At 46.5% G+C, this 23,537-nt stretch overlaps 1 protein-coding gene across 3 annotated transcripts in view; it reads left to right on the top strand.

Moving 5' to 3' along the window:
• The window catches only part of RAB3GAP1 (RAB3 GTPase activating protein catalytic subunit 1), an 87,356-nt gene extending 76,440 nt beyond the window's left edge, over positions 1–10,916 (top strand). The window contains exons 19-25 of one of the 3 annotated variants that reach the window (XM_081143004.1): positions 497–724; positions 3,863–3,959; positions 4,057–4,160; positions 4,294–4,409; positions 6,035–6,137; positions 8,462–8,482; positions 9,296–10,916. In XM_081143004.1, the coding sequence (XP_080999130.1) occupies positions 497–724; positions 3,863–3,959; positions 4,057–4,160; positions 4,294–4,409; positions 6,035–6,137; positions 8,462–8,482; positions 9,296–9,532 (906 nt within the window). In that variant the 3' untranslated portion in view covers positions 9,533–10,916. Of the gene's footprint in view, positions 1–496; positions 725–3,862; positions 3,960–4,056; positions 4,161–4,293; positions 4,410–6,034; positions 6,138–8,461; positions 8,483–9,277 lie in introns of all 3 variants that reach the window. The other 2 variants (XM_081143005.1, XM_081143006.1) reach the window with 2 other exon arrangements.
• Positions 10,917–23,537: the final 12,621 nt, after the last annotated feature.

The raw sequence follows: 23,537 nt of genomic DNA, 5'->3' as shown, positions 1-23,537 counted from the left end.
GTTACATACAGCACAAGAATCCAATGGCTAAAGAGAACATTTTTGAGGTTAACTGATATTTACTGCAGTACCAGTATTGATTTATGGAGGGAAAAACGAGCAGAACTTTTCCATTATGGTGTTATTATTCTGATCATGTTGTGTATCATTTAATTTACTTGACTTGCACTTATTTGATACTATTCTAAGTTTTGAATAGTATACTATAATTTTAAACTATGTAATTTATAATCTGTTTAAGAGTACTATTTTCACTTTACATCGTATTTTTATTTCCAAATTCGTCAAATGGAAGTGTTTTCTTTTTCTGTTAAAATAGAGATGGAAAAAACAAAGTGTTTCTGGTACTTTAAGATGACACCCAAACTCATGTCACAAATTATATTTTGTAAAGATTAGATGGGCATTTTGTGAAAGGGAAAGTATGATTTTGCAAACAGGTTTATCGGTAACTTGATTTTTATTTGATTCTGCTGACATTTTTGCCTTGTTTTAGGCAGCTAATCCAGGTTGTTGCCTGGAAGACTTTGTGAGGTGGTACTCACCCCGGGATTACATTGAAGAGGAAGTGACTGATGAAAAGGGAAATGTGGTTCTGAAAGGAGAACTGAGTGCTCGAATGAAGATTCCAAGCAACATGTGGGTGGAAGCCTGGGAAACAGCTAAGCCAGTTCCTGCTAGAAGGCAAAGGCGACTCTTCGATGATACACGGGAAGCCGAAAAGGTAACTGAGGTTTGGGTATCTAATACTAAAATGGTAATTATTGTTCTGGCGTTTTAAAAACACTCTCTCATGGACATGAGAGCTTTGGACACACTTGAGAAGTAAGGTGTTGAAATTTAATGAACCTTTCATATATCTACTATTTACATTTAAGATTTTAGAACTAGTTGCAGATAGGCCCAAAAAGAAGGCATGCATATTTATATAGAATGCTTAGCATTGGACTGTCTCGTCTCAAGGCAAAAGCCTTAAAAATAGGAATGTTCTTTCACCTAGCAATTCTACTACCAAGAAATTTATTAAGGAAATAATGAGAAATATGTAAAGATCAGTGTACAAAAATGTTCAACTAAAGTTTTTACAGTGAAAAAGTGGATACAACAAAAGTTAGCAAAAATAAGCTTGTTTCAATAAATTATGGTATGATCATTTAGTGGACTGCTTTGCAGTTACTAAAAAATATTTGGAGTTCTGGTGAATAGTGGTAGCCACCTGATATCACATTGCCCCACACACCATCCTACCCACCCACCTCGCAAATAATCCCATGCACTTAATAAGTAAATCCATGCCTTAAGCATTACTAGGAAATAGAGATTACAGTGGCTTTCAAAGTGGAGAAAAAATACAAACTCCAATGGAGTGATTTCCCATTGCTGCAAGCCTTTGAGTGTAGGAGAGAGAGACGGAGTTTAAGAAGAGCTGAGGGATACAGAAGACAGATGGAGCACAGAGTCACCCCAGGAAGAGAGAGCGTAACACTGCATGCCAAATACTCGGTACAGGTAGAGCTTGGTAGTTCACAGCACTGGCCACAGGGAAGGGGCTTTAAAGTAAGCCGGACTAGAAGTGATTACTCAGACACTGCCTTGGCAAGAACCAGATATATAGAGAAGGATTGATGGCGCTTAGAGATAAAGCAGTGATGGGAAAGAAGGAAATAAGGGGGAAATTAAGGATCTTGCTGAAGTGAAAGAGAAATAAGACTTATCAACCTCCCTCCTCCTCAGCCATCTGTTAAAGGAACTGCAGAAAAGGTCACTTGCAAATTGTGACGTGAGTAGGAACAAAGAGCAGATCACATCCATACAAATCTATAAAAACAAAATGCAGTTGGATTGTTTTAGCTAATGAAAACATTTCCCAGAAAATCAGCTATGAAGCTGAAAATTGTTAACATAACACTTCATGCTGAGTCAGATATCTTTAAACGAGCATGGGGGACTTGAAAAATCATTTTTAATCACAAATACTAAAACTAAGAGCAAAAATGGACCCAAAAACCCTGCAAAGAAATGAAACCACAGCTGGTTTAACTCAGGATAGAAATAGAAGAAACATACACATATCAAAAATAAACACTAAATGACAAGGGGCCCAGGGAAGAATAGATTCCTTTTTAAATTTAATAACAGGCATCAAGGAAAAGCAGCAAAACAGCCAAGAGAATGAAAATGAGATAAAGGACTAAAAAACAGGTTGGAGAGAAAGTAATAGAAATGGAAGATAGGAAAAGTAGGAATAATACTCATTTTGTCAGAGTCCTTGAGGAAGAAACATCAAAACACTAGTCCTGCCAGGTGGCTCAGTTGGTTGGAGCCTCATCCCATACCCCGAGAAGTTGTGGTTCAATTCCCAGTCGGGCACATACTGGAGACAGCAGGTCAGTGTCTCTCCCTCTCTCTCCCTTCCTCTCTCTCCATTTCTCTCCACTTCTCTCCACTTCTCTCCCCTTCTCTCCCCTTCTCTCCCCTTCTCTCCCTTCCCCTCTCTCAAAATAAATCAATAACATATCCTCAGATGAGAATTTAAAAAAAAAATCGAAACACTAAAAACAGAACTAATGTTTAAAATTGCAACCCAAGAAAATTAAAAAGAAAATGGTATCACTTCTGCTAAGTAAAAGCCAATGATACCAAACCTAGATTTAATACCTTATCTAATTGCAGTTTTAACCTCTCCCAGAAACATAATCTACCACTCTGGAACTTTCTGGCCAAGTGGTGCTTGGCCAGTAAGGTAATCTGTCACCTGGGCTCTCTCCATCCCCCATAGAAAGAAGAGTCAATCTTCATGATAAAAACTCTGTATTTTTGAAATCAGAAATATAAATATAAATTTCTATTTTGGAAAAAAACCAATAAATTAAAACAACCAAACCAAAAAAATTAGTGGAGGGTCAGTAGAAATGTTCAGAAACGTTAAGTGAGAAAAACAGGTCACAAAACAGTATTTTACATACTTCATTTATTTTTTTAAAAATATGTTTTTATTGATTTCAGCGAGAGGAAAGGAGAGGGAGAGACAGAAACACATCAATGATTAGTCATCCATCGGCCACCTCCTGCACGCCCCCTACTGGGGATCGAGTCCGCAACCTGGGCATGTGCTCCAAACAGCAATTGAACTGTGACCTCCTGGTTCATAGGTTGACACTCAACCACTGAGCCATGCTGGCCAGGTTACACACTTCATTTTATATGTTATGTGTTTTTGATGTCTTGAAAAATCCTGGAATGAAAATTGTTAACAATTTTTTCCCCATGTGGTATAATTTGTAGATTTTATTTTCTTTGTATTTTCCTAATTTGCATGCATTACATATGGAAGTGGGGGTGTGTGATGAGAATATTCACCCTTATTAAAGACAAGTACTTAGTTGTTTTCAGAAACATTATTCTTACCTTTGGGAGTAGTAGCTACTTACCCGGATGGGTATGGGTAGATACTGAGAGAAGAGAGCTCTTCTCTACTCTTGTTACAGTTTGTGAGTTCAGTGGTCCAGAGCAGCGTTTTTCAGCCCATGTGTTGCAAGAATTTTTAAAGCATGAAGTACCTGCCTATTTAGTCAGGGGTACTGACCTCTTTTCCCTTAGATTGTCAAATAAAAAAATGACAGCAGCCTGTTCACACATCAGCTGTCTGGTGTGAACAATCAAAATCACACCTTTTTTTTCTTTTTTGTCAGGCAAAAAATATGTTTTTTGGTGTGCCACAGAATTTTAGTAATGAGTTTATGAGTGCCATGAGACAAAAAGGGTTGAAAATTACTAGTCCGAGGACTTTTTCTTTCATAAACGGCTGCTTTATTCTTTGGCAACTGCATTGATCATTTATCTGCCTCTGTGCCGCCTCCAGGTGCTGCACTATCTGGCAGTACAGAAGCCTGCAGACCTTGCTCGGCACCTGTTACCTTGTGTAATTCATGCAGCTGTACTCAAGGTAAAGGAAGAAGGTAAATGTCTTGTTTGATTAGTAATTAGTTCATTTCTAAAATGAAAGTGTACTTTGTCTGACTTATTTAATGATGAATTTGATCTTTTTAAAAATAGAAAGTCTGGAGAACATTTCTTCTGTTAAGAAGATTATCAAGCAGATAATATCCCATTCCAGCAAAGTTCTGCACTTTCCCAACCCAGAAGACAAGAAACTAGAAGTAAGTTTGATGGAGTGTCAGGGTCTTGCCAATGCTCTCCTAGTTGGCAGTAATTATTTTCAGTGTACATTTTAAAAGGCTTTGCTCCTTTTTGCTGTTTTTCAATGTGTGCCTCCCCCTTTCCTGCTGTTAGGAAATCATCCATCAGGTTACTAGTGTGGAAGCCCTGATTGCTAGAGCCCGCTCACTGAAAGCCAAGTTTGGAACTGAGAAGTGTGAACAAGAGGAGGAAAAGGAAGATCTTGAGAGGTAATTGCAATTTGACTTGCTTATTTTTGTCTGCAGTAGGAAAAGCCACCACTCTCTTTAGAAAATTTTAATGGAATATTGAGATTCTTTGTGATGCTCCCATATTATTTGTAACAAGCATTGGCTAGAGACAGAGAAATAATTATCGTAGGATTTGACCTCTACTGTATTTCTGAGTACTTGCTAGGGGGTTCCATTACTTTCAGAAATGAGTCTACTAGGTCTCTCTCTAGCAGTGTCTTTGTTTGCTTCTGGAGGTGTGGTGCCTGCAGTTTCCTGAGGAGAAGCTATGTACGATTTGTTACTTGTGCCCCAGAGCTTTGCTTTCAGCTCTCACTGTTCCTTAACCACAGTCTGAGGTGTTCTGCAACTGTATTTCTGCTCAATATTCATTTCATTTTTTAAAAGATTTATGATTAGCAAAGGTGCATATTACTATGCACCTTGGGAATATGTTTGGAAAGTGACCAGGTGGTCTCTTCAGGATGAGACAAATGACTGGGTCAGTCTCTTCCTCCTGAGACAGCACCATTACCCAGGGAGCCTTTCAATGTGAGCCCCTATTTTTGTCCATTGAAAGAACAGTGTTGTTTTAATATGTGATAGTTTCCAAATTAGCTACTTCAATAGGTTGAATTTGTTACAACATTAACATCTTCATTAGCCTTTCTACAAGGAATGGCATTATTTATGCTAAATAATTAATAGTATACGACAAGGCATTTGCTATAGCTTTTAACAAGTTTTTGTTTGAATTTTATATTTTTTATTAAGTGAAATTTTCTCCCAGCCTTCTTTGCTCTTGAAAATGCCTTCCTTTTAAATGAGAAGGATAAGCTCTAATCACGCGAGTCGTTTCTAAACCAGCAGCATGAATTAATGAACAGGTGCTGCGCTTGGTGACTGTGCCTCCGCCTGCTAACTCCACTGTATGTATCTGTGATAGAACTGGAAGTGCAGTATTTCCAGCACAAAATGGCACAGTTTACAATCGCGACTTTGCCCAGCAAAACATATATTTTATGTACACATGCGTGCACATGCGCGCACACACACACCTCAAAAGAACAAAAACAGCCCTGGCCGGGTGCCTCGGTTGGAGCGTCATCCCGTGTGTGGGTTCGATCACGGTCAGGGCACATACCCGGGTTGCAGGTTTGATCCCTGGACAGGGCATATAGAGGAGGCAACCGATCGATGTTTCTCTCTCACATTGATATTTTTCTCTCTTTCTCTCCCTTCCTCTCGAAAATCAATTAAAAAAATATATATCCTCGGGTGAGGATTTAAAAAAAAAGAACAAAGACAAGAAATACGTGTCATTGCTTTGCTGTATAAATGAAACTTGGTTTTTGTTATCCAAAGAAATGGTTTTTGATCTCTTACTGAATATTTCTTCTTACACTTTGACAGACATGGGCTTTTCACAAATTTTATGAAAACAGTTGAAGGCAGTAAGATTGTCATTTGAGTCCATTTTAATTCCAAATGTCAATTTATCTGTTATAAAATTTCCATTCCAGCCACGGTAGTTTAGCCAGTATCAATTTGAAGGTTTGTCCACAAAATTAATCTGGGAGGATTGATGGGAACTGAGCAGCTCTCCTTCTATTCTTTCCCCCCAGGTTTGTGAGCTGCCTTTTGGAGCAGCCTGAAGTGCTTGTCGTGGGCGCAGGGAGAGGACATGCCGGCAGAATCATTCACAAGCTGTTTGTGAACGCGCAGCGGGTACGTGAGGCTCCTTGCTGACGGCAGCATGAGTCCTCGGACCTCTGCTCAGCAGGGGGCTGTTCAGTTCCCACACATGGCTGCTCATGCAGCTGCTAGCTGAGTGTGAGTCTGGTTATTGGGTTCAGACAGTGAAGACACAGTGACTTCTGAGGTTTTCAAATCCATTTGTTTCTTATGTGTTTAAGTAAAATGATGAGTATATTTTCTGACCTAAATTTCAGAAGTGAGAAGAGTCTGAAATCCATTGTTGCAGAATCTGATAGGGACTCACTTAACAGTGGCCAGTGCTGTACTGTAGAAAAATGTTTACTATCAAATTAGAACAGAGTTCAGTTTTACCATTTAAACCGCATGTGCAGCAAATGGTTTCATACTTTAGCTTATGAAGTTAGATCTGACTTTTTATAATGGTGACAAGATCTAACTTTAGAGGTTTCCTAGGAAGGCAGAGCAAGATTTCAGATTTTTAAGACTGGAAATTTGGTCTTCAACAGGGGAAGAAGCCTAGTTATCTTTATCATTACTTCTGTTTTGAAGGTAAAGGTTTAAAAATTATATAATATCTCTGACATTGTAAAGCTGTTAACATTTGGGTTTTTATGAAGATTATGCTCGTTACCCTGGGTGCTGCTTCTCTACCTCACGGTGTTCCACGTCCTGGCTCATTAGTATTGAAGGTTCTGTTAAAAATACAACCAAGTACACTAAATCCAGGGTTCCCTTACCTGACATTGTGGTGATACCAGAATGACCCAGTTTTGAGGGTGTAATTCTCAGAGTCAAATAAGAAAAAGACTTTTAATGGGTTTCACCTGGAGTAAAAACGTCATCTCCTTTAAGTTGACCTGGAATGCATCTATTTAATGTATCAAAATCATAGCCAAGTATATGGATCTGAATCTTTAGGAAGAACTAAACTCTGAATTATTTAGGGGGGTAGCTCTTTAAATTTAAAAATTTCAAGTTAAAAACTAAGTATTTTACTTCCTTATAAATTAGAGTTCTAAGAAGCAGTAGATAATTACTTTGATTTATTTTGTTTTTGTCTCTGGCATGAAACCAAGAACCGAATTTGTTTTCACATCCTACAGTATTTCCGTCTTCTGCTTACTCTCCAGAAGCTTAAAGCACATTTCCTTGTCATCACCAATATGAATTTTCCTCATACTGCAAAAACTCTTTCCTCAGTTTTTAAAATTCGTGTGTTAAGAGGATTTAAAATCTAAAATATTTATATATTAAATGCTGAGAGTGTTACTTGTTTTGAATAGTTAAGCAAAATTATTTTCCCCAAAGTAGAAATAGCCTTTTCCCCCCAGACTGTAAGTAAAGGCTCACTGTAAAAATTTGAGCATACAGAAAATGATAAAGAAATCATTAATCACATTAAAACTTAATCTCACTACCCACTGATGATTACTGTCAGCATTTAACATGTAGTGTATACAAATATATGTATATTTTACAAAAATAGGAATATATAATTTACTTGGTTACTCTTGTTGTCCACTCAATATAATTATCTTTCTACACCAGTAAATACAGGTGTGCATCATCTTTTTGGTGGCCTCATCGTATAGCCAATCTGAAATTATACATTCATCACACATTATGTAATTTTTAAAGATTTCAAACTTCTACACCTTGTGGGGAATGTTTTTAGGAAATCGGTAGACTAATCCATATAACAGGCACTTGGTTGGTACATTTTTAAACTCAGTCCTTAAATGCCTGGCTAACTTAAACCATTCAAGTTTATTCATGTAACTTTTCATAACTAACGTTGTGTATCAGTTTTACTAATGTAAGCATACAGTAATTTTACATATGTAGAACTTTTTCTTAAAATCATACATTTTAATTGACTTACATGTTTCAGTGGTATATACGTATTTAAATGGAATTCAGCAAATAAACCACTGATTGGATTTTGCTTCAGTCTTGCTAAGTGGAATAACTCTGAAACACCCATTCTTAAGTCGTTGGATTACCTATTTTTCAAGCCATGAGTAGTCTTTTTTAGCATCTTAATTTTTCAGTAAAAGCTAGGTTTTCATTAAGTCATTTCCCCATTAAATGGCACTCTTTTCACCACCTGCTGAGCCATCAGAATCTTGAGTAGAGGGTAGTTCTGCTCAATTTGATGACTAAGTGTGCTGTATGTGGTGTGTGTCTGTCTTGATAATTCTTTTGATAGAATCATGTTCCTTAATGTAGTGCATGCTGTCTGAAATAATCTTGAAATTCCTTGTCTAGTTCTTTTTAAAACCATCTTGCTTGTTTCCCTTTCATCACTGTTTCTTTTCTCGCCCTTTCTCAAGCTGACTGAATCTTCTGATGAGGTAACAAAACAGCCTTTGTCCCTCATAGTTTCTTGTTCCTTCCCTTCCCTCTGACTTCCTAAGGTCATTAAGACTAACCACCTCTTCACAGTTTGGATTTGACATACTGGATTCTTGCTGATGTTTACATAACATAATTTCATATTTCCATTGCCAAAACAACTATTTTTGTTCCAAATCAATGGTATTCTGAAAGAAATATAGTGATCAGAGAAATTAAACAAATATAGTGATCAGAGTTAAAATAAAGACTCTAACTGGATATATATTTTGTGCAGTTTTGAGGAAAAAATAGATGCCTTTGATGTGGAGAACTTCTTTTTGTGGCCATTGCTGCATCACATAGACCTCACTACTACCTCACATTAGCTGCCCAGCAAACAAAACCAATGTCCCCAGTTTTCATACAGCCAGTGAGCTTTAAAAATAATTGGAAACCGGGATAAAAACCATCTTTCTATACTCTGGAGAGAACCAGCTCCTACTGGACTAAGGACTCGGTCTTGGGTCGTTGCTAAAAGAAACATAGAAACCAGCACATTTTCCCTCTTCGTTGGATGTCTGAATGTGGCCCCACTTCTCAGAGCAGTTTGTCTGGCAGTCATTACCCGTCTCTCTCTCTCACCAGTCTATTTGTAATCTCTGCCTGCTCATGCAGTGTTCCAAGATCCTTGCATTTTCTGTGGTGTGTTCTTGAGTAATCATAACATAGTTGGCAGCATTACTGAATAACATGTTTACTCATCTGTCCTTCATAATGACCTAAGTTTAGCATCAACTTGCTCTTGAATGTAGCATTTGATTCTGTTCAAGGCTGCAGCCATGGCTCCACCAGAGGAGGAACCGAAGAGAATGGGCTCCCAGGAAGAGAGGCGGCAGAACTCGGTGTCGGACTTCCCCCCCGCTGCCGGCCAGGAGCTCATTCTGCGCACCACTGTGCCCCGCCCCGCCCCCTACTCCCGGGCCCTGCCCCAGCGCATGTACAGTGTTCTCACCAAGGAGGATTTCAGGCTGGCAGGTGCCTTTTCATCAGATACCTCCTTCTTCTAGTTCTTCTAGGGCCATTTGTGGCTTCAGAGACAGTGCTGACCCCTCCTATGGGAAGAGGTCGTGCTGGTCAGAACCCAGGAGGCCATGAAGAGGGCCTGTGTAGTTACAGGATCGGGCCTCATACTGGCATCTGAAAGACTTTCTGGTGCAAAACTTGGACTGTGTGGTAGCTTGTGGGTTCAGAGGTAATGGGCTTGAGCTGTTGAAAGATTTCTTCCCCAAAGAGATGGCCCTTGGGATGGGGGTGGGGACCAAAAAAAGCAGGAGCTCCCCTTACTGACTCTGGCAAGATTGTGTTCCTGTATCTTTTCCATGACTACCCCTTGGGCTGCTGCCTTGCATTTGTAGTCTGAGTAAACACTCCTTCCTTTATTAGTATCAAGTATGCAAAATACAGTATCTGTTAACTCAGATTTCTGGATATTTTGGAGGTAGATTCTATTTCCAGAATCTGTGTTTTTAAAATATTAAATGGCATTCTGTTTATTCAGTCACCTTATTGTACTAATTAACTTTTGATGAGCATTTTGAATATTCTAGGAGAAAGCCTAGAGTTTCACGTAGCTTATGTGTTTTACCATGTAACTGTGACCGAAATGTATTCCTTCTGATAAAACTATATTAAATGTCGTTCGTTGCAAATTAGTTTGATATCTATCTTGTAAGGTTTGTTTCTCTTACTTGTTTGTTTGGAGTGCCATGTAAAAAGATAACCTGTCAATGTTCTCTCCTCTTGCTGTACAGTATGCATTCCCCTGTGTGGATACTATGTTTAATGAAGTATAATAAAAATATAGCCTTGGTACATAGAGATTATCATGCAGTTAGTATAATTTGGTATATGTGCTAATGTCATGAATAGATTGTTCCAGTGAACTATTTTCCTTTTGTATATTAGTTAAAATGAAAGTGATCGATGGGGCTGTGTAGTAGCACTGAGCAAAATACTTCCATTTATCTGGAAGTCTATGTTGCTATATGACCTTTGTTCAATAATCTTAAATCTATTTTTAGGCCTGAAATTCCCACTTTAATCCAAAGTAAAAAATGGTTATAATGAAGCTTAGACCTTGCTATGGCACTTTAAAGAATCAATAGATCTGTGTAAACTTGTTATTTTTGTAAAAAAAAAAAAAGTTTGTGTGAACATGTGTGTGTCTGTGTGTGTGTGAAGTAGAGGAGGCCCTGGTTAAGTCCCTCCCGGCCCTCTCAGTGCTCTTCTCTGAGATGCTGACTTGGTTGCTTGTGCACCACGCAGATGCAGTGACGACTGAGTTTGTCTGCTTTACAGTGAGGATGTTAATAACATTTTGCAGAGAGAGGCTGGACTTCTAAAAGGCATTGTGGATCTAATAAAAAGGAAAGTGTTGCTTTTTCTGCCTGATTTTCTCTTCTTCTGGTGTTTTATTCTTATTTCAGTTAGTTTTATACTACTATCTCAGGTCTTGCTAAATATTTGCAGCCTGCTGGGTCTTGCAAGGGGCCTTAAAAATGGAAATTACCCCATGTTACCTTTACTATAGTTATGTGGTTATTTCACAGGTATTTTTAAGAACCTACTTCAAATCAGGTATTGTACTAGGCAATGAAAACAAAACAGAAACCACACTCGCTCCCTCTTTCAGTGACCTTCCCATCAGGTAGGGAAGGCTGATACTATGTTGCGGTCAAGTGGAGAGTACAGCCAGCCAGCTATGAATTGGAGTCCAGCGTGTATCATATAGATGTATTCATTCATCCACTGGCATGGAGAGTATTACGTGCAATAACAGTGATGCATATAAGGTGTGGTGGGAGAGGCTTCTCACTCACGCTTTTGGGATCAGGAGAATCTAGAGGTGATTTCTAGATTGAGACACAAGATGAGTAGGAGCTGAGAAAGAGGGGGGACAGTGAGGTAAATGGCTTGCAAAGAAGAACTATAATGATTCCCCTACCCCTCTATGTTTGCCCATAATTTATTGGGATTTTACCACTGCTCCTGTGAAGTGGAATTCATTTTTCCACCCCGTCAGTCTTGACTTAGCCATGTCTTTCTTTCATCTGTGGACTGTTAACAAGTGTGACACAGGCCGAGACTTGGAAAGTGCTTGCACATTGGGGCTGCCTTTCCTTCCTGCTGGAACCTGAGATGTGAAGGAAGGCCATTGGGAGGTATGTTATGCAGAAGTTAACTGATGCAGGAGGGGCAGGAAGAGTTACAGGTAGAGAGAGGAGAGTGAGCCAAAACTCAGAAACAAGAGAAACCGTATCCTTGGAGAAGAGTCAACATTTCCATTTGGCTGGAGTGTGGAACTGAGCATAGAAAGAGCCAGCAATGAAGATGGTAAGGTAAACGGTGAGGTCAGGAAGTTCCCTGTGAGCCACAGCGAGGAGTTCGGGCTTGATCCTCAGGGCAGGGGAGTCACTGAAGAGTTTTAAGCAAGAGTGTGTGTGACTTGGTGGGTTTTAGATCATCATATAGCAGGACAAATGGATTGGAGCATCTGGGAAAGTGTATACATGTCCTAGATCTTGTACTAAATTGGAAAGGAGCAATTACATCATCGGTGTTCTTCCTTCCCTTTTGTGCTTTGTAATGTGCTGCAAAGAACCTGAAAGATGCTCATGGAACCAACGTGAAATGTCCTCACTTGGGCCCCCCACACCTATATATTCCTATACCATGTCAACATAAAAACATTCAAACCTATAGGGAATTTCTGTGAGTTTATTTAAGCCAAATGGTTGACAATTGTGGAGAAGCAAAATCTCTACAGACTGAGATGATGCTCCAGAGAATGTCACTTTTGCAGCTTGTTTTATAATTACAGTCAAAGGAGGAGACATGTGGGTTACATGAAATCCACTGGTGACAGATCAGGGAGGTAGAAGGAAGCAAAGTGGGGAAACCTTTGGGATTGGATGAAAGGTAAGGTGATAGACACATCTTTTACATAGGTGGGTACTGGACAGTTAGTTACATGATTACAGTAAGAATGGGGGGCTGTGCCCCGAGGGGTCTGGAAAAAGGGAAGTTACCCTGAAATTCCCGAGGTATATTATAGATGCGAAAGACAATAGATAGGCTTAGTTAAGGTAAAAATTGACTTGTCAGGGAAGATTCTAGCCTGAAATGTGATTACCTGCCATAAACTGCTTTTAGTTAAAAAGTTTTAATTTCAGACCGTTCTTTGTGGTTATTTTAGGTCTGAGTTTGTAAGGCCACCATGCTGGCCTCCCCTGAACTGGCTTAGCGTGTGGCCCCTTTTCTTCCACAACCACCATGATAATTCAGAGTTTTCTTTAGGCTGGAATTTTTTAAATTCCAGTAAGCATTTATATTTATTTTCCTTTCATTGGTCCAGCAAATGTTTATTGGGTGCCAGCTGTGTTCCAGGTACTGTTCTGGGCAGTGAGGATACAGCAGTGACCAGGACAGTGGAAAGGCCGTCATGGAGATTACAGTGAAGGACACCACGTCTGAACAAATTATCTAGGGCGGGAGGAGAGCTTTTTAGACAGGTGATAGGGAAGGCCCGTAAGGCCTGAATGGAGTGAGGGATGCCACCTGGTGAGTGTCTGGGAGATGGTTCTAGATGGGGCTGACCTGTGCAACCCCAGGTGGGCGTCAGCTAGGTGTGTTGGAGGCACAGAGAAGAGGCCAGCGTGGTTAGAGTGGAGCTAGTGAAGGGAAGGGAGTTGGGTGGATGGGCAGGGACCAGGTTGCACAAAGCATTAGGAGTCTGTTCTGATCGAAAGGGGAAGCCAGTGGAGAGTCCCGGGCAGGGACCGTCACCATCCGACATGAAAAGTGCCCCCTGGACTGCTGTGTGGCGCATGCACTGCGGGGGCAGGGGTGGAAGCAGGAAGAAGAGGAGGGTTGCCAGAGGAGCCACCAAGGGAGAAGGGAAAGAGAATATGATGTCCTAGGAGCCAAGAAAAAAATGAAGAAGGTGGGAGTTGGTCAACTGTGTCAAATGCCATTAAGATGTCAGGTAAGAAGTGGACTGAGACTTGGCCGTTGCACACCTGTGGGCTCGGAGTAACGCATTCAGAGAGGTAATAAAGTCCGTACTGGGGAAGGACGGGTGTGCCTGGGGGGAACTTGGTCCCCCTCACCTGTGACTCACCCCATACTTCTGTCCCAAGCACGAAGGGTGTGGTTGCTGCGCAGTTTCTTGCCAGGAACTGGAGGGCAGGGGCCGGAGGGTGGGACATCGAAGGGGCGAGAGCACAAAGCCAGCGGTAACCCTAGTCCTTGCCCTCTGCTGCTGCAGCTCCGTCCTGCAGGCAGGGTGATGGAGAGGGCTTGGCACTTGACAAATGCTGGGTGGGTGGATGTCTCTTGATGGCAAAAGAGGCCCCACTGTTGTGTTTGAATCTCTGGACTCTCTTTGGCTATTGGGCACCATGAAACCAGAACACTTCAGAATATTAGCTCCGAAAGCCAGCATTCCTCTATCTCTGAGAAAGTGGGCTTGGCTAATTCTCGAAATATAAAATAAAGCTTGTACGGCTTCTTTGCCAGCAATTTTTGCCTGGCAACTTGTGCTGACAGTTAGTGATGCATAAATCAACCCCCCTCCCCGCCCTCAATGCGGGCAACCTTGGCACTCCTTGGCTTATAGCTGCAGCGCTTCAGCCTCTGCCTCTGTCGTCACATGACGAGACCCGGCCTCTCCCATGTGTCTCTCTCATGACACCAGCCCCCCTGGTGCAGTGTGACCTCATCCGAACTGATTACAGCTACAATGACCCTATTTCCAAACAAGGTCACATTCTGAGGGACTGGGGTTAGGACCTCAACACAGCTTTCTTTTTTTGAAAGGGGGCGGGTCACGATTCAACCCATAAAGCACCCTTCACAAGCCACCCCCACCTGGCTGCTGTGGGCCGTGGAGCCTGACATAAAAGCAGAGGCCTAGCTCAGAGAGCAATGTCGAACCCCAGCCTTCTTTACCAGCCATGAAACCCTGGCTGGGACCTAACTAACCTCTTCCTCTGCCAAAATGGGGACAAAAATAAGTACCAACCCAGCTGTTACAAAAATGAAACAATCTGAGAAGTGCCCAGCATGCTGCATGGTGCAGGATGCATAGGTGTTTAAATGGGCTGTCCTAAGTGGCACACATGTGGGCAAATGAGTGACTAGCAGCTGGACACCACTGTGATGTGAGGACACACCTACTGAGCCAGCATTCATATGGCTGCCCAAGTGGCCCGTGGCAGGAAGGGGGACTGAAATCTACCATCTCATCAAATGAGCTGTTTTCTTTTGATTCCTTTCCCCGCCACGGAGGAAGTTACACAAAGGCCGGGTAGCCTCTGGGTTGGCGAAGGACTGAGGTGGGAAGTCAGGCAGTGCGCATTCCAGGCTGGGGCTCAGCCGAGGACGCCCCGGACTGTGGCCGGAGCGCAGGGAGGAGCGTGAGGAGCGAGGCTGCTGCAGAAGCCACGGCCAGTTCAAGAGCCTCGCCTGCCAGAGGAGCCTGGGCCGGGTGAGTGAGAGCGCAGAGGCTCTGGGAGGTCGGCAGGGGAGGGAGAGGAGCAGGATTGGAGGCCGCTGCTGGGAGCGGCAGCCATCACTCCAGGGGTCCCCGCAGGAGACGGCCGGGCTCTGACCTACATGATGGTCGTGGGGCGAGACTCAGCGTGACACTGGCAGGACTTGCTGAAGCCTGGGAGGTGGGCTGAGGGCAGGATGAGTCCTGGACGCCCTGAGGGGCGGCTGCTCTGTCGCGAGAGGGAGGCGCCTGGCCCGGGCTCCGTGGCCCGTGACCGGCCCCAACAGAGCCACCTGCCACCATAGCAGCCCCCAGCAAGAACACTGCTCGATCTGTACTCCAGTGTGAGCCGCACCTTCCTGTTAGATGACACACGGCGGGTGATGTTTTGTGAGGAAATGCCCTTTACTTCTGGCCGGCGGCAGAGGTATGGGGTGCCAGCAACAGTGACCATCTGTTTTTCGGAGGAGCATATGGGGGCGTGTTACCTGTTCGGATATCTGCCTCCTTCACCAGGCAGCCGGCGCCTGTGGGTGGCTGCTTACTGATGTCTTAATTCAGCGTTGCATCGGCCAGGTCTAGCAAAGCGCCTGTCAAGTGAGGGGATCAGGAAGGATTCCTTGTCTTGGGCATGGGCTGTGGGCCTTCTTTGCCATCTTTGGGAGGGTGGCCTGTGTCCGAGGACCCATGATGAACAAGCCCCTCTAAATTTGTGACAGAGCATCTGATTATAATCTTTCTACCTCTGAAAGGTTGTCTTAAACTCAAGTGAAGCAAAAACACCCTGCGTGACCTTGGCGTGGAGTCCTTCAGGACTCCCACATTCATGACATGCTTGTTTCACTCTAAGCACTCACTCTCCTGCCTGGTCACAGTCACCTCCTCTGCAGGCCTTTGCCTCCGAATCATCCAGCAGCGGTTACTGGAATCCTAGTCCCCTCGATCCCTGATGCCCTCTACAAGCTCTCTCCCCTTCCCCTCCACATGGGTGGGGTTTGCCTGCACTGCCGAGGCCTGTGCACGTCTCAGATCTTAAACTCAGGTGTGAGGGGGCCAGAGCCACTTCATTTTCTCCAGGACTTGATGTCTGTTTTGAGGGCACTTAGTCTTGATTAACTCAGGATTCTTTTCTTTAAAATATATCTTTTTATTGATTTTAGAGAGAGAGGAAGGGAGAGGGATAGCGACAGAAACATCAGTGAGACAGAAACATCAATTGGCTGCCTCCTGCCTGCCCCCTACTGGGGATCGAGCCTGAAACCCGGGCTGACCAGGAAGGGAATCAAACAGGTGACCTCTTGGTTCATGGGTCAGCGCTCATGGGCTAACACTAGCTGGGCTAACACAGGACTTTTGTCTTCTTTCCCCAGTATCCCCCAAGTGTAGCAGGTGGGTCTGCATAGGGAATGGGGTGGAGTCAGGCCCAGGCCTCACGGCTTCTTTGATCCACTCCGAGTGACATCCACCAGGAACCTGGCCTACTTGGCCTGAACCATCAGCTCCACAGGTTGGGCTGACCTGTCCAAAGCCCTGTCTTGGATGCTCCCCTGCTTCCTCCCTCTCACAGGCTTAGGGATCATTCCATGGCCCCTGATGTAGAAACTGCCCCCGAGGACTGGCAGGAGGAGGTGCCCCGTGGTTCCCCACCACCATCAGGTGTGCAGGGCTCAGCCTGAAGCCCCTCCTCCAGGCCAGGCCACTGGGATCTCTGGGACGCTCAGCCCACGGCCCAGCCTCCACCTGGGCAGGGGGAGCAGAGCAGCCACCCGCCTCACTTTCTGACGCCCACATCCTGTCTGGGGCTCTGTCATACCCTCCCCATGGCTCTGCAGAGATGTGAGAGGCAGGCACAGGGCCCCTTCTCAATGACCTGCCAGTATCTTGGGGTGCTTGCAAGGGAGCCATTATAATGAGAGCAAGTGAAGTGAGGAGGGGAATGGAGGACAGTGAGGAGCGGGTGGAATGGTACATGGTGGCTCCGGGGCCCGAGAGGGACAGGAATGGGGCACTGGAGCAAATGCAGGTCGTGGCACTCAGCAAGGTGACACAGACATGCGGGAAGGGCTGTAATAGGCTAGGAACCATTGGTGGCTTGATGGGATTCTGGCTTTTGGGGCATTTGCTTGGGGACAATGCTGATTGTCCCCAAGTTGAGGTGAGTCCACCGAGACTCCAGAACCCCAGGGTCCTCAGCCCTGGTTGTCAAGCTCATGGAAATTCTGGGAAAATCATTCAGTCACAAGTGGGATGGGTGTGGATTTGCTCCTTTCCCTGTCAGGTGCTTTGAGCCTGGTGTTCAGTGTTTGGTCATTTCTGTCACTGTCCTGGGAAATCTCCTCGAGGTCCTTCCTGAGACTGGAGAGCAGAGATTGTGACCCCTCTGTGCGGTCACCTCCCTGACTGCTGTCGGGGCCCTTCTCCTGGGCCAGGGGGCGGCCTCCAGTGTGCCTGGCTCTCAGTGTCCTAGCCCAAGGCCCTGGGAGGACTCAACTCTCCAGTCTCTTGCTTCCTGACCAACGCTCAGTGCTGCCTGTTTCCCTGAACCCCTAGGCCCGGATGCCCGAGACAAGCATGGCCATCCCATTCATTCTAGGCGATTCCTGTGCAGACATCTCCCAGACACCCAAGCGCAGGGACTGTCTGAGCCCTGACCCTCCCATGGAGGGGCTACCAGGAGAGGGTAGATGTGCCCAGGAAGGAGACCAGCAGTCTGCCTGGGCAGGAAGCAGCCAGGATGGGGCCTGACCCAGGCTGACCCAGGCTGTAGAAGGACTTGCTCCGGTCTGGCCCAGGCACTGCCTCTGGCAGTCTCATCAGGACCTCAGTGTGCTTATGTCTACAGAGCGCACAGCTGTGCTGCAGAAAGGGCTCCCAGGCCTCTCTAGAATTCTGTTTCTGAGGTCACAAAGACAAATCTCAAGGGAACAAAGGCAGGCAACTCAAATTCCAGAACCCCACAGGCTTGGGCTCACTCTGTGCATTGGCAACGATGAGGAAAAAGCAACCTTTCTATTTCCCAGCTGCCTCCAGACCTTCCTCTCCCTCACCTCTTTCCCCTGCCTCTTCCCCCTCACCTGCTTCTCTCCACCCCTGCCTCCTGCAGGCCCCGACTCGGGGCCCTCAACCCGGCCCTCCTTCTGCTCTCCCACCTTGCCCAGCCAGGTTCCCATCTCTCACCGGCGCGCCCCCTCCTCTCCTGAGAGCCCGCAAAGCCCTCAGCCTCCGCAGGTGCCCTGGGTCGTCAGCCTCCCCTTGCCCTGTCCACCTGGCCAACCTCTCTGTTCTTCAGTCTCCCTTTGCCCCGCACCCCCCTTCTGGCCCTTCTCAGGCCTCCAGCCGCCTGGGCAGAAGGCTCGTCGGCCCCTCCTCCCCTCCTGCCCAGTCACCACTTCCCAACATCTCTGCTCCCTCTGGCCGCCCAGCAAACTGTCCCAGGGGCCAGGAGTCCCTGCCATTGAGCACCCAGAACTTGCGAAGCTTCGTGAATCAGGCACCTACTGGGAACAGGGAGCAGAACTTGGTGGGCAGCAACTACAGGTAATCCCGGTGCACCCTCCAGCAACCCAGGGAGCCAGTCTCCTCAGTGAGTCCCCAGCCATGTGGGCATCTGGCCTGTGTCACTGAGTAGATGCTCTTCCTGGGGATTGGTTCACAGGCGAAAGACAACTTAACAAGAGCCTCTGTGTTCACATGTGGGCCCCTCCAGGCTCTCCAAGCTGCCATGAGAAGGGGGTGGCTGGGCCTGGGGTCTGTGGGCCCTCCCTCCCCCTCTGCGTGGCCAAGCACAGTCCCCTCATTCAGAAGGAGTGACTGTGCCCTGTGCCTTACATAACCCACTCCCCAAACCAGACTCCCCAGGCAGAGCAAAAACTGCCTGGGTTGGGGGAGGGGGTGCGCAGTGGCACTGGGAGGAGAGGTGGAGCCCTGCTGTGAGGTATTGGGGCCTGGGGGCTGGGGGGGACTTGGGGGAGGGCTGGGCCTCACTGTGGTCCTGGGCACTCAGAGGGCAGCTGCTGAGCTCTGCAGTGTGGCCGGCCATCAGCACAGCTAGGTCAGGACCCTGCTCCCAGTCTCCCTGGGGGACAGTCGTAGGCTTCTGGGGGTATGGGAGAAGATTGTGGCTGGAGGGGAAGGCTGCCCGGAGGGTCCTCTCCTTCCCGCTCCTCCCCTCCCCACAGGCCCCAGGGTAGCCAAGGCTACTCCCGCTTCCCACCTGTGGCAGAAGCAATGAAAGGCCAGACCGGCCAGAAATGGGGAAACCCACGTTTAAACTCTTCTGTCTGCCCAACCGGGCCAGACAACTCGAGATTGGATGGCCGGAAAAAGTCGGCAGCCCGCTCCCTTCTTCCCCTTCGAAAGGTGAGTCGAGAGTGCTGACTGAGTGTGGGGAAGGGACCCTTGAAAACTCCCCAACCCCACAGCTGCCGGCCCCCTCCACGGGGCACATCCTCAGCTGGCTTTCCCACCATGGCCTGGGGTGCTCAGGGCCCAGGACTGTACTTTCTTTTGGCCCCTGTAGGCATCTCAGTCTTGATAACCGCCTTCCTGCCGGGTGCCCTCACGCTCTGAAGACACACCCTGTGAGCGAGTGAGTGGCACCCCTTCTCCAGGCCAGGGGAGCCCCATCCCTCCTGCCGACGGCCTCAAGTGGCAAATGGTTCACTTCATAGTGAATGCAGCCTGCCTGGACACCCCAGCCTTGAGCTCTGACTGCTGTTCCAAGTGCAGGTGGGGAGCAAGGCAGAGTTTGAGGACCCCGTCCACAAGACCCTTCCTCTCGATCCATCTGCTGCACTCCAGGGGTAGATTCTACCCTAAGTGGAGCCTCTGCTGGGCCTGGTCCAGGCTCAGGCCCAGAGCCAAGTCAGAACCTGCTCCCGAGGCTCTGGCATCCTGGATCAGCACACAGGCCTCCAGGGTGTCCCCAGATCAACGTGAGAGGACAGACTCTTCTGGGGCTGCCTCCCTGCTGCAGCCTGTGTGCCGTCGGGTCGGGAACCATCGCCTGATCCTGCGTTCAGAACAACGGTGTACCCTGCCCACTGCACCCAGCTGTTACACTCACTGCTTCACCTGACTCGTGACCTCCAGTTCCTCCCGTCCGTTCTCTCTCCACACATGCATGAACACCATACACACACACACACGCACACACGCACACAGAACAGTTCTCCAAATACGGTACCGGCCACCTTTGTCCGCTTCAGACCACATACCACTGCTCTGCACTCCTGGCCCCTCCCCCTTCTTGATGGGGAAATGGGCACGTGCGGGCCTGGGTTACTGCCAGAGACCCGCAGACATTTGTGCTTTGGGATCAAGAAGCCCTCGGTCTCCTGCACAGTGGCCTAGAAGATACCACTGTGAATGACTGTGGAGCCAGTGGTTCAAGGCCTGGACCTGTGCAGCCAGCGAGCTGGGCAATCTAGAGGATACGTACAGTCTTTTCAGGGCCACAGAAGCAGACGGTTCCTTTGAACACCACCCTGGACCACAGGCATCCTTATGGGTTTGGAAACTTCTCTGGGAAATATCTGGGGCTCCAACTAGCCCCACTCCTGAGGCCCTTCCCTTCTCTCCATGACCTGTGGCCCCCCAGGCACCAGTATATCAGACAGGACTCACCAAGGATAGAGGCATGCAATGTCCAAGCAAGTAAGGAAACCAATGACCCAGCTCCTTGGGGTCATGGGACAGCAGTCCTGCCCCCTAGAGCTCCCAGCCCCCGCCCAGGGTGAAGGTGAGACTGGGTTCTCGGAGGCTCAGCCCAGGCCCAGGGCTGCAGGGCAATGGACAGACCTGGGAGGAAGCCTGTGGGAGGGTTCATGGCTGGCTAGTCCCCTCGCTCTTGCCCTCTTAAGAGATGGGAGCCACGGGAGCCAACTTTTCTTCCCAACTGCTACTCTGGGCAGTGTGTAAGCAGCTCCTCAGAAAGGCCAGGCCTCCTACTGATGCTGGGAGTTGTTGACCAAGACCCTGAGGAGATGCAGCTGGAGTCAGTTCCCACAAACACAACTTCCCAGGGCACAGGAACAGAGGCGAGGTCACGGGATGTCCTAGAGAGCTTCCCAGTGCCCCAGGGCGGAGGAGGGAGGGTGGCTGAGCCAGGGCCCGAAGCCCCCACCTTGGAGCCCTGCCCTCGGCCCGCTGCTTGGGGTCCCCAAGAGTTTCGTATTTTCAAGAACTGGTAGGATTAAGCCAAAGAGCACCGGCATCTTCATTGACCTCCTCCTCACTCGTGTCCCAGCACCAGTCAAGCTCCTTCGTCTTTCCTTCAAGTGAGGCGCCATCAGGGAACGCAAATATTTCTTACAAGGATGGAAAATATTTGTTAAAACCACTTCACAGAAACATGGGGCAAAATACCAGGCTATGCAGGGCTGACTCAATCAGTTTTGGGTCATCTGGTTACAGAACTATAATTTGATTTTCCTTCTTATATATCTTATAATGAATAAATGGCATTAAATGTTCTTTGTGAAGAAAATTGATTTGGTCTGAAGCCCATCCTGACAGCTCCACTTCCTCTCACGGCCCTTCTGAGGCCCTCGCTGAGGCTCACGCACCCGCCCGTCTGTCAGCGTGAGAACACCTAGCAGGGCTGTAAAGGATGCAGGCATCTTGCTCTCCTTGCTGCACTCTCTCTATTCTGTGTGCTGACCCACAGCATCTGTGCTGCAGGGTTACAAGTTTTGAAAAATTAGCATTAATCTCCTAGATGAGGCCTTTGCCGTGTGATTTTTTTTCTGAACGAATCAGGGCAAGACTTTTTTCAGTGGTTGACATTTTACCCAGAACCCACAGAATAGGTAGTTGCTAATTATTGTTATTTTAAAAATATATATATATATATATATTTTTTAAAGGATCTTTTTTTTTTTAAAGTTTTATTATTGTTTAAAATATTACAGATGTCTCTTTTTCTCCCCAATGACCCATTCCACCCCGTTCCTTCCCCCTCCCCAGTCCCTCTCCCCACCATTGTCCATGTCCTTGGGTTGTGTATATATATGCACATAAATTCTTTATTGATTTCAGAGAGAGGAAGGGAGAGGGAGAGAGAGAGAGAGAAACATCAATGATGAGTCATTGATTGGCTGCCTCCTGCATGCCCCCTGCTGGGGATCGAGCCTGAAACTCGGGCATGTGCCCTGACCAGGCAGGAATCGAACCCCGATCTCCTGGGTCCTAGGGTTGATGCTCAACCACTGAGCCACGCCGGCCGGGCAGTCGTTGCTACTTATTATCTACTATACTTTTTGTAATGGAAGTCATAAGGCCCAAACTAAAATCAGCATCATCTTATTCAAGGAAACCAACTTAAAAATGTGTTCAATTTGTTTTTAACTTGTTCACATGTGTTTTAAAAGTTAATAAACTTAGGAGATGAGAGAGACAAAAGGACTGAAGGTCAGGGAAACATTTTTTGGCAAAGGAGCTCTGCTCAGTGCAGACCAAGAGCCACCACTGCCAACCCTTTACATAGAAGCAGAGGAGCCAGCACCATAAACACCATTGGCTCACCACTGGCCTCCAGCCAGGCCACTCAGTACGCCCACGACACTTGTTAACACTTAGTCCCTGTGCTTTTTATTAGAACCAACCTAGTGTGTTGGTCACAAGCTTGAGACGTCCCACCATAGGCTCTACTGTTGCCCTTTGGTCTCATGAGGCTACTATAGCTTCCATTTTCCTGTTAATCGGATAATCTTTGCTAGCTTTACACTAAGTTGGTGACCCAGGGATTCTCAGCTATAGGAGGGGAATCCTGATATATACTAACCATGATGTGAGCTGAATGTTTGCCCCCAAAAAACTCAAAGAAACCAACTTTGCCAGCATACAGCCACACTCACAGTCTACTGTGGGAGTACAGAAAAGGAGAGGTGCTATTAACTTGGGGGAGGGGTGTAAAATTTTTAAACAGGGGAACTTTAGGACCTCTTTAAACCTACAATATGTTTGTGGTGGAAGGTACCCCGGCCCAGGCCTGGGGCATTCAGGCCTCCTGAGAAAACCACAGGAATAGGGGGAGTAACCCTTCTCCCGACCAGCCCCACCAGAGGAATTTCTCAGGGAGGCTCCTTACTGTGGTGTTCAGAGCCTTATGGGTATGGAGACCAAACCCCGGGGCTGGGGACTCCAGTGAGTCAGAGCCTGAGACCGGCGAGGGTAAGAATGACCACTCCCTGTATATGAAAAACACTCAGAGGAAGGTTTCCCACATGGCCAAGAATCAAATTAGGTTCTCCATCTCTCACCTTCAATCCCACACCTACACCCCCACCCTCCCGTCTCCTCCACCCCCAACCTCCCCACCCCCCTTCAACAAACTCCTGGAAAAACCAAGGCACTGCCCATGGAGTTTACATAGGGAGGGCCAAGGTAGTTTTCCTTAGGGCTGGTTGATGATTTTAAGTATGGTTGTTTTTTGGGATTGGCAGCCAAGCAGATGTCTTGAGTAACATTCATTCAGTAAACTAGGTTCTATCTCATGTTTGCCTCATGCCAAGGAAAGT

Source organism: Miniopterus schreibersii, assembly GCF_964146895.1.
Source record: "Miniopterus schreibersii genome assembly, chromosome: 7".
Lineage (NCBI taxonomy): Eukaryota > Metazoa > Chordata > Mammalia > Chiroptera > Miniopteridae > Miniopterus > Miniopterus schreibersii.
The sequence above is the reverse complement of the archived record's forward strand: the minus strand, read 5'-3'. Positions and strand labels throughout refer to the sequence as shown.